Source organism: Sinocyclocheilus grahami, unplaced genomic scaffold (genome assembly GCF_001515645.1).
Source record: "Sinocyclocheilus grahami isolate Dianchi unplaced genomic scaffold, SAMN03320097.WGS_v1.1 scaffold249.1, whole genome shotgun sequence".
Taxonomy (NCBI): Eukaryota; Metazoa; Chordata; class Actinopteri; order Cypriniformes; family Cyprinidae; genus Sinocyclocheilus; species Sinocyclocheilus grahami.
This window is the reverse complement of record NW_015505428.1, coordinates 610,437-620,645: the sequence shown is the minus strand read 5'-3', so window position 1 is coordinate 620,645 and position 10,209 is coordinate 610,437. Positions and strand designations below refer to the sequence as shown.

The following is a 10,209-nucleotide window of genomic DNA, read 5'->3' as shown; positions in this document are numbered from 1 at the left end:
GTGTGTGTGTGTGAGTGTGTGTGTGTGTGTGTGTGTGTGTGTGTGTGTGTGTGTGTGTGTGTGTGTTTGTTTGTTAAATACCTCTTTCACGGTTGCATCATCAAAAAAGATCCATTTGGAAGACTTGCTGTGAAAAGCGAATGCTAGGTAATGTCGACTAGAGTAACAGATCATTCCCACCAGGTGGAGATCTCTCTTCTTGGCGTTTTCATCAGTGACTCTATAAAACAGCTGAAGAGAGAACAGAGAGAACAGTCAAACTGACATTGAAAACTAGGAAAATTAGATATTTTGAAGCACTGTGCATCACAATGTGACACATTTAGTCTACAGCAATGTATTCATCCCATCTGCAGCCTGCGATGTCTAAACATCAGAATAAAAGGGTGAACTGCCTTTAGCTCGAGCTGATGTACAGGATGGTTTTGTCATAGTGTGCCAAGGTTCATGATGTCTCCTCTGGTTTAGTCACCTAGATCCAAGAGCTCAACTTTATATTTTTTAATAGGCTATATCTTACACCGATGCGTATTGAGAAGATGTTTATCAATGCTACAGGCCTGTGTTTCAAGTGTAAAAAAGATAAAGGTACATTAATTGATTGTTTTTGGTACTGTGACAAAATATTGCCATATTGGAAAATACATAGCGTAATGAAAGGCCTTATTAAACTAAACTTTGATATGACCCCAGCTTTGTATTTATTGAATCTTAATGTGAACAGTGTGTTTAAAAAAGACGCTATACAGTTATTTATTGTCCTGGTATGTTTGGTTAAATATGCATTTTGTTACTTTTAAAATGTGGACATCACAGATTGATACATGAAAAGCTCACCTATGATAAACATAAAAAATCTGACAAATTCTGGCCGATATGGTCTCCACTTTGGGAATATATAAAAAAGCTTTCTTGACGTACATAGGTCTGTTTTAACTTCCTTTAATTTTCTTTTATCTCTTATTTAAAGATCACTAAGGGTGTGACATTTTTTATTATTTGTTGTCATGTTTACATGTATATATATGTCCCTTTTTTCCTCTCTCATTCATTTTTTACTTATCTTTTAGGTTTTGTACATTCTGTAACATGAATATATGTTGTGATACTGTTAATGTTAATTTGATACTATGGGAAAACAATAAAAAAAACATGCTGCATCACAAACTTGTTGAGTATGTTATTTTATCGCCGATACACTATAGTGGTTTTTGTTTATATTTTTTATTATATTTTATTTTTATATTTTCTGTTCTCATTTAAATTTAAGTTAACGTTTTAGTGATTTTGTAGTGTGTTTATCTTTTTCTTTTCTTTTTTGTATGAATAGTTGTAGTTGTAGTCATTTAAGTACTTGATGAAATATATTTTTAATGGTTTTAGATTTAGTTATGATAATAATGCTGCTGTGGAGATCATGTCAGCAAAGGGGGATATAAATACCAATAATTAATATTCTAATTACCAACTCCACATTTATATATATATATTTTAAGTTCAATTTAATCACAAACATTTTAGATTCATGATATAATTTGCATTTAAACATTTGTAAACAAATTAGAAAAATTCTAAACGGAAGATTATGAGACTTTTGGACATCGCTCCAGACACTATATATACAAAAAAACACAAAATCTTCAGGTAAAAATGCGTAATAATAGACATTTAGTTTTGGACTTGTATATCCGCCAGTCTCCCTACATGTTAGTAAATCAATGTTTTAATTTAAACATGACAAACAGTTGTATAATTACCCAACACCATCATATTGAATAGACACTGAATAATAAACACTGATAATGAATGAAGACAGCTATAATAGTGTGGAGAGATTTGACCTCACCCCCGAGAGATTGAGGTTTGGACCCAGAGAGCGGATGACATCTTCAGTGAGGTCAGACTGTTCAGCGTCCCACACGAAGCCAATGGTGACGATCTCTGGGCAGTTCATCAGCACACGGCGGATTTTTATACTCTGCCCACAGTTACTCTGCAATGCACAGATCAAATTACACTGAGCAAACGGTCAAAACAAAGCCATGCTGACGCAGTGCATAATAACAATACTGTTTGATTTGTATAGTGCCTATGAAGGCCGGAAAGAAAAGCATGAGGAGAGATGAATTATGGTAATTAAATCAAATCGAAACACTACATGATGGAAATAATGGACAGAGAAGTAGGGGCGGAGTAACTAGTGTAAGTTTTAGGGGGCAGAATTATGAAAAGATTAGTAAATTATAATGAGACACTTATATCATATGTATTAGGAAACAGTCCGTTTCATCTAAAAGGCATCTAAAAGACAATGAGAGATTTCAGATGTCAAAGTAACATACCTACACAGTCATTTTAATTGTTTTAAATCTACAATATATGCAACTAGTGAATTGTTAAAGAGTTACAAACCTCACAAATGTTACAAACCTGTGACTTTCTCTCTTCTGTGGAACAAACATATATTACTTTTTTTTAATTACTTTTTTGATTTTGTGTCCTTTTAATTAAAGCCTGAAAGTTCCAGTCCACATTCATCACAATTGCATGAAAAAAAAAGAGCGATTAGTACATTCTTCAAAATTTGTCCTTTTGTTTTTGTGAAGTATTCTAGTATACTCAGATTTAACACTCGCACTACAGTTGCTCCTTGGCAATTCATATAATGCAAGTCAGCGGCTGCACGTCTTTGAGAATAAGGAACACAAAACTAATATCCGTGGCTCCTGATGATATATTGAGGTCTTATGAAGCGAAACGCTCAGTCTGTGAAAGAAACTGATCATCATTTACTACATTATTACCTGTGATGCAGAGCCTCAGGCAAACGGTTCACTTTGTGAACGAATCATTCTTTTGAACCAGTTCTTTTTAGAGAACTAGCTGAATCAGTTCATCACATCAGACTCAATCAAAACTCACTTTCAGTCACTGCGACTGGAAATGAGCCGGAATAGCGGTGTATCTGATTCTCTGATGAATGAACTGATTCAGCGCTCCAGCTCCTGCAAACAGACACTAACTGCAAACAGTTCGACTCGGACCGAAGACCGATGAGCTGCTGATATGCATGAACCGAACACTTGGCCAAATGAACGTTTTTAGTTTCTCATTGTTTACATAAAAGGGTGAGCTGATGAAGACGAGTTTATTCACTTTATATGCTTTAGACACATAAAACATCCACGTTTCACATCATTATTGGGTGCTTTAATAATACAATTGCATATATGTGACGTCATTGCATGATAACTTTAAACGAACAGTTGAACTGAACCAGTTCATTGAATCAAACTGTCTGAAAGAACCAGTTCGTGGAAAAGAATCATATTTCCTCATTTGCCTGAGGCTCTGGATCAGAGGTAATAATGTTGTAAATGATGCTCAGTTTCTTGCACAGACTGATCGTTTCGCTTCATAAGACCTCAATATATCATCAGGAGCCACGGCTATTTAATTTTGGGTTCCTTGATATGCTTTTTTATTCTCAAAGACATGCAGCCATTAACTTGCATTTTATGAATCACCAAGGAGCACAGTTTCAGCTAAAAACCTTATATATATATATAAAAAAGAACATTATAGAGCTTTGGAACAACATGATCATGACTAAATAATGACATGATTTTCATATTTCTGTGAACTATCCCTTTAGCTCTGCTATGCAGCTTTTAATATAAAATGCAAACATTTAAGCAATAGCCATAGACTGCAGAGCTCACGAAATCTGGCTGAGACCACTGCACACAAGTGAATGTCATTTGTGACCCTGATCAAATGAGATCAGCTGACACAGTGATGTACAAACCACTTTAAATTCCCAAAGATGCATGCAACTTGAAGCACTGCCATACAACTCCAGTTTAATAAAACCATACTGGCCTGAGAAACCTTCTTTGTAAAAAGATTAGGCTTAAATCTACAGTTAAGAAGACTCTCTTGCACCATGGCTAAACAGAGAGGTGTTTTTATCTCAAATAAATTGAAATTCGAAATTAAAGTTTTCTCTCTGAGGTCAGACATACAAAACACTCGGCTGCATCATCCATGAGGCCCAGCTGGAAGCGCTGCTCATCTTTAAAGGTCTCGGCCAGAGCGTGACGCAGGGTATCTGACGGCAGTGCCCGCTCTCCACTCTGCTGGAACTGACAGAAGATGCTCTGTGGAAAGAAAGAAACAGTGAAACCTCACGTACAAACAGAAATGCAATATAGAGTTCCTTGAGAAAAATATATGTTGCAAAATGTATGATTATGAATGTCTGTGTCATGTCAACTCACAGAACTGAATAAGCCCAGACTCACTGTTTGTTTACGGCTTTATACAAAGACAACATCCTAACTATAATGGAAGTGCATAACTGACTTAAGATGTTCTTCATTGGAAGAATCTTCATTAACTGTACTATTACCTTTAGAATTTAAAGAACTAAATTAAATGTGACCCTGGAGCACAAAACCAGTCATAAGGGTCAATTTCTCTAAATTGAGATTTATGCATCATCTGAAAGCTGAATGAATAGCTTTCCATTGATGTATGGTTTGTTAGGATAGCACAATATTTGAAAATCTGGAATCTGAGGGTGCAAAAAAATCTAAATATTGAGAAAATCATCTTTAAAGTTGTTCAAATGAAGTTCTTAGCAATGCATATTACTAATCAAACATTAAGTTTTGATATATTTACGGTAGGAGATTTACTAAATATCTTCATGGAACATGATCTTTACTTAATATCCTAATGATTTTTGGCATAAAAGAGAAATGTATAATTGTGACCCATACAATGTATTGTTGGCTATTGCTACAAATATACCCCAGCGACTTAACACTGCTTTTGTGCTGCAGGGACACATATTGTTTCTTGTATCCACTATTTTGAATAATTTTTCCACAGAGCTTGACAAAGCAGTATGGAATATTTTTATCCTTAGGACACATGCTATGTTCTCTGAAATTTTGGTTGAAATTAGATCTTTAGGTCACCATGAAATCAAAACTGATAATTATTTGGACTTAAGTTTTATGGAATATTGCGGTGTTTATTATAAATGATTTGTGTGCACATTTTTTCTCTTTTTTTAATTCATGTGTCCTCATAATCTGACGTGTGTGAGGTCTAAGCAATAATCCAGCAATGTGTCACACATGAGATCACAGCAATTAATGATCCAATCAATTCCAGGTGGACAAAATCAAGCTCAGAGTCAAAATAGGGAAGAACTAGGACTTTCGTAAATTAGATTGCATGCAAACTTTAAAAATTACCATAAATTAGCGATTTACAATTTGCTTACTAGGGTTTGAGACATTTGAGCCTTCATGTGCACACCTTTAAAGCGCAGAAAATACAGGCTTCGCCCAAGCAGAAATGGCCAGAGAGCTGTCGCAGGCTCCTCCTGAAGATGTCAAGCTGCCAAAGAACCTGTAAGAAACTAGTCTTTAGTTTGTACCATATGCAAACATTTCTCACCCTTAATTATAAACTAATTAAAATATTCAGGGCACCTTTTACCACAACTTAAATGCATGGTTGCAAGTTTGAAAAAACTTAAAAATAAATAAAATATATTAAATATAAACGAAATTTTTTATATAAATATTATTTTGTTGAGTTCAGTTGGAATGTTGATCACTACATTAACTTAATGATGTGTGTCATTTTGACTCAACTTAACCCCTGATTTCTGCGATAATTGAATTTCTTTAAAAATTAAGTTGTAGTAACTTAATGAAAGTCTTGTTAACTTTGGAAATATTGGGTTGAGGATTTTAGGTTCCCAGCATGCTTTGCATAGGACTGGATAGACAAAACTAGACAATGGACAATGAAGCATGAGGGTTATATATACACAAAGAGATTAATGACAAGCAAGGAACTCCTGGAATAATCAAGACAATAAACCAATGGAAACACAGGACACATGACTCAAACCAACCAATCAGAACAAGACACATGAACAAGACAGCCAATAGCAGGATCACATGAGGGCAAGAGAAACACATGACAGGAACCATGACTATGAAAAAATTAAATAAAAGACATGAAAACAATGAACATGAAACAAAACACAAAACCAACATTACAGTTCCTCTAACTCAGTATAGTCTGTTTTGTGTGTGTGTGTGTGTGTGTGTGTGTTTAAGTCAGCATATTATTTTTTAGAGTGTATAAACGCTGAAAAAATAAAGGTTCCAAAAGGGTTTTTTCACAGCAAGAACCATTTTTGGTTCACCTTTCGGAGAACAGTTCTTAATTAAAATAACTATTTTTTCTTAGTGGATCTTCATGGATGCTAAAACAGTTCTTATAAGCAAGTTCCCACTATTTCATAATATGAATACATCTGCGAGTATTTGCAACTTTTATTTGCATCAGCATTGTACATTCACTATTTGCTACCTCACACACCTACGCATGTTTTCAATATTTACCAGAACATCACTCACCTGCACAGCACTGTTAAGAAAGCAGCTGTTCTGGCCTGGCTCGTTGAGAAGACCTTTGGTCAAAGCGAGAGAGATCATACTTCCCGGCTGGTAGGACTTGCCCAGTCCTGACCCACTCCAGGCACCGGTTCCAGCCATGTTACCCCCAGGCTTTTTAAACAGTTTGACCCATGCCATGAGGTCAGAGCCTGGCCCTCTCTAGCAAACAACCAGAGTCAATTACTGAAGCAACTTGAGGTTGAGGCATCTGTTTTAGGCAAAATTAGTGCCCAGAAGTCCCTGACAGAGAAGGCCAACTTCACAGTGCCCTACAAAAAGAGTAAAATAAACTGCACTGGATTGTTTTTCGACGTGCAGGATTTGACAGCACACCATTGGGATATAAGGAACCATTCAAAACAGTAGCTCTTTATTTAGCGTGAACATGTGACTTCTAGCCACAAGTTGCGGCACGTTGCTTTATCAGTCCAGCTGTGAAAGCAACGCATGGATTCATCTGCATCCAGGCATGCTGGCAATAAGAGGATGGATGCAGATAGAAGAACAAATTCATTACTCGGCACAGCATTTCCAGCAAAGTCAATGGAGGTCACTGAAGGGGGTTGTTCATGAAGGCTCCTTGGGACAGGCACTGCGGTAAAACACTGGCTAACAAAGGAAGACCTACAGAGAGGGAGAGACACACAGAGAAAGGTTGTGGGTGAGCGATATGAAGAGAGAAAATCAATGTTTCACAAAATAAAGCAGAGCAAATAAAGTGTAATGATATTAATAAAAACAGTATTCTTCCACCAAACAATGTAGCTCCTCAGAAACAGAAACAGCAACACACAAACGTAAACAAAGGTGTGTGTTACTTTGTAGCGTCATTTACAACAGCTTCGAACGCTGCTCAGCCAATCAGAATCAAGCACCGGAACTATCTGTTTTATAAAGATTGTCTTTGGTTTTAGATCATACTCTGTGCATTTCATGACAGGGTGGTTTGTTTTTTTTAAACTCTTGTTACCTGAATTCTTCAGAATAGGCTGTACAAACACTCATGGCAATCCGTAACTAGTGTATAAAATATTTGGGTATTTGGTGGTGAATTTGAATGAATTTGTACAATCTCATTCGTATGTTTTCATGCAGTCTGCTTAAATAAGACCCTATGATTTCCACCATGCGGATGAGCATTTGTGGTTAAAAAGTATTTAAATTTTATTTTTTTAAGAAAATGACTGATCGAGTATATCAGAAAAACACAGCCAGAGAGTGCATGCAAACACTGTGTGATCTATATCACACTAAGAGTCTCGATTTTCTCCAGATATCAGCATGATAACAAATGTAATATTGATTTTATACAAGTTTAATAACGTTAGTATTAAGTTTCATTTCAGATGCTTGTTTTTGCTGTGTTTCGCGATACACAGGACGGGGTTTCCTTTTTGACTGAATCAGTTTTTTGAACGAATGATTCAGTGACTCACTCATTAAAACAGCCAAATGTTTAATTCCTGAATGAATCAATTTAATCTCAATGCCACCTAGCCTACTGGCGGCTTTAATTTCACATTTCAAGTATCTCTTCATGTTATTTTTCAATCTTTTCAAATATCAATATTCAATGTTTTATGTTTAAAACAAAGCACTATTTATGCATTTGTAACTGCTGGTTAAATGCATCCATGTCCTCTCTGAGCTGCATTAAACAGTCTGTGTAAATAAATCTAAATGCTCCTTTTCTATTTTGAATTTACTTGTACTTTTACTTTCAATAAAAAAAATTTTTTTTTTTATGTTCATACTTAAGTACAATAGGCTCAAGTAATATTCTAAACGGTTCTACCAAATTCATTTTCTGGTAAGATGTCTATACTTTTACTTAATGAAAGGAATGAATGTAGAACTTGTTGCCGCGGTGTTGCAGTATATTACTGTAAATGCTGGACCATTGCCATGGCTACCACATGAAGATGATGGGCTGTAGGCAGATGCAGCACCGATGCTGAATTCCTGCATCAACATACAAAAAAATGCAGAATTGCATTGCATCTCACAGTATGAAACTACATTTAAAAACAAAACTTTTCTGCAGAATTTGTGCGGTTCTTACAAGCTCTTTAATATTTAAGCTAGAGCATAATTATGATACTCTGGAGTTTACCCGTGTGAATACTATGCAGCAAAGCGCAGTCTTATTAAATTGCTTTGCAGCTGTTCATCATAGAAGAACTAGAACAATAGCTATTCGTGGTACTGTTATCTTTTAAACGGAGAGTATTAAAACACAGTGACATAACTATCAGAAAAACATTAACACAAAGATCTGGGTGAGCTTATTTACATTAAAAGGCGCAGTGAGACTGCTGAATGTGCACAGCCTTTGAAAAAGCATAGAAAGTAGTTATGAAACAGAATCTATTATTATGTCGTATTGTAACAGTATCTGCATGACATGATAAACAAAAGCAGAAAGACGCTCAGCATGCCGTTACACCTGTTCCTGCGCATGCGCATCAGGTGACCAGCTCTATGCCGCATTTTCGCCTATGATGCCCAAACGCTGTCCATGTAGGCTGCTAGCTGAGTTTTGAGACACAGTCATTAGCCTAATAAACAAGAACAGCTCACCTACACGTGTCCAGTATATTGGTACTCGTTTAGAAGCGTGCATATCCACATCTACTATAGCCTACATAAGGAGCGGAGTTCATAATGCGCGTGCAGCTCAAGTTACTTGCTGTCGGAATCCTTCATTGCGCAGTAAACCCGTATGGTCAAAGATCCTCTCACAGGCCTAAAGACAATAACGCCATGCAACGCCATGCATTCCTGCTCCTCCGCACTCATCGGGTCCTGAGCTGGAGATTATTCTGCTGGATGTTGTGGAGTTGGACGCGTTGACTCCGCCCCGCATGCACCGCTACACTCCTCAGCAAAGTCCGCAGGAGCAACCCGCATATTCTCAGGAGACCCAGCAAAACATCCGCTCTGATATTTAGATCGTTGGTGATTGCAGCAGCGTACAACAGAATCATGACTTTAGCGTGCATATGACACGTATGTGTTTGGCGTGCATATAATACGCAGTTTTCGCGTGCATATGACACGCATCTACCCCACAACCCTAAACCTACCCATCGCGTAGCATATGCACGCCAAAGTCCATTTTGGCGTATCAATACCACGAGTTTTTGTTTTTATTTGGCGTACTATTTATACGCACTTTCATGAGATCGGGTTGGAATCATATATATATTTTTTTTAATCATATTTTAGCATGATTGTATATCATAATATTATTATATTTCAATTACTACCGACTATAAAATGTGGTGTCACAGAACAGATGCGATGCTCCAGGATTTCAAACAGTATGATATGGATGACCTCAGGGATATCAACAAAAACTTATGCAATTCTACACGAAACTGGAGCAAAATAATAGCCTATGCACGCAAAATCATGTGACTCAAAGCTGATGAAACATGTAGCAAACTGCTCAAATTTATGATTTAACTTTTTTTTTTTTTTTTTAGTTACAGTTTAGGGACCAATTCTCACTATTAACTAGTTGCGGTAACACTTTATTTTAAGGTGTCCTTGTTACACATGTACTTACTACAATTACTACCGACTATAAAATGTGGTGTCACAGAACAGATGCGATGCTCCAGGATTTCAAACAGTATGATATGGATGACCTCAGGGATATCAACAAAAACTTATGCAATTCTACACGAAACTGGAGCAAAATAATAGCCTATGCACG

General features: G+C 36.5%; 1 protein-coding gene across 1 annotated transcript in view; it reads right to left on the bottom strand.

Annotated features, from left to right (window-relative positions):
* The window catches only part of usp53b (ubiquitin specific peptidase 53b), a 26,790-nt gene extending 17,391 nt beyond the window's left edge, over window positions 1-9,399 (bottom strand). Inside the window, exons 1-6 of the mRNA XM_016289576.1 lie at window positions 9,069-9,399; window positions 6,450-7,112; window positions 5,332-5,424; window positions 4,026-4,160; window positions 1,847-1,993; window positions 82-231 (exon numbers count right to left, since the gene is read on the bottom strand). Of these exons, the coding sequence (XP_016145062.1) occupies window positions 82-231; window positions 1,847-1,993; window positions 4,026-4,160; window positions 5,332-5,424; window positions 6,450-6,626 (702 nt within the window). The 5' untranslated portion in view covers window positions 6,627-7,112; window positions 9,069-9,399. The remainder of the gene's footprint in view (window positions 1-81; window positions 232-1,846; window positions 1,994-4,025; window positions 4,161-5,331; window positions 5,425-6,449; window positions 7,113-9,068) is intronic.
* Window positions 9,400-10,209: the final 810 nt, after the last annotated feature.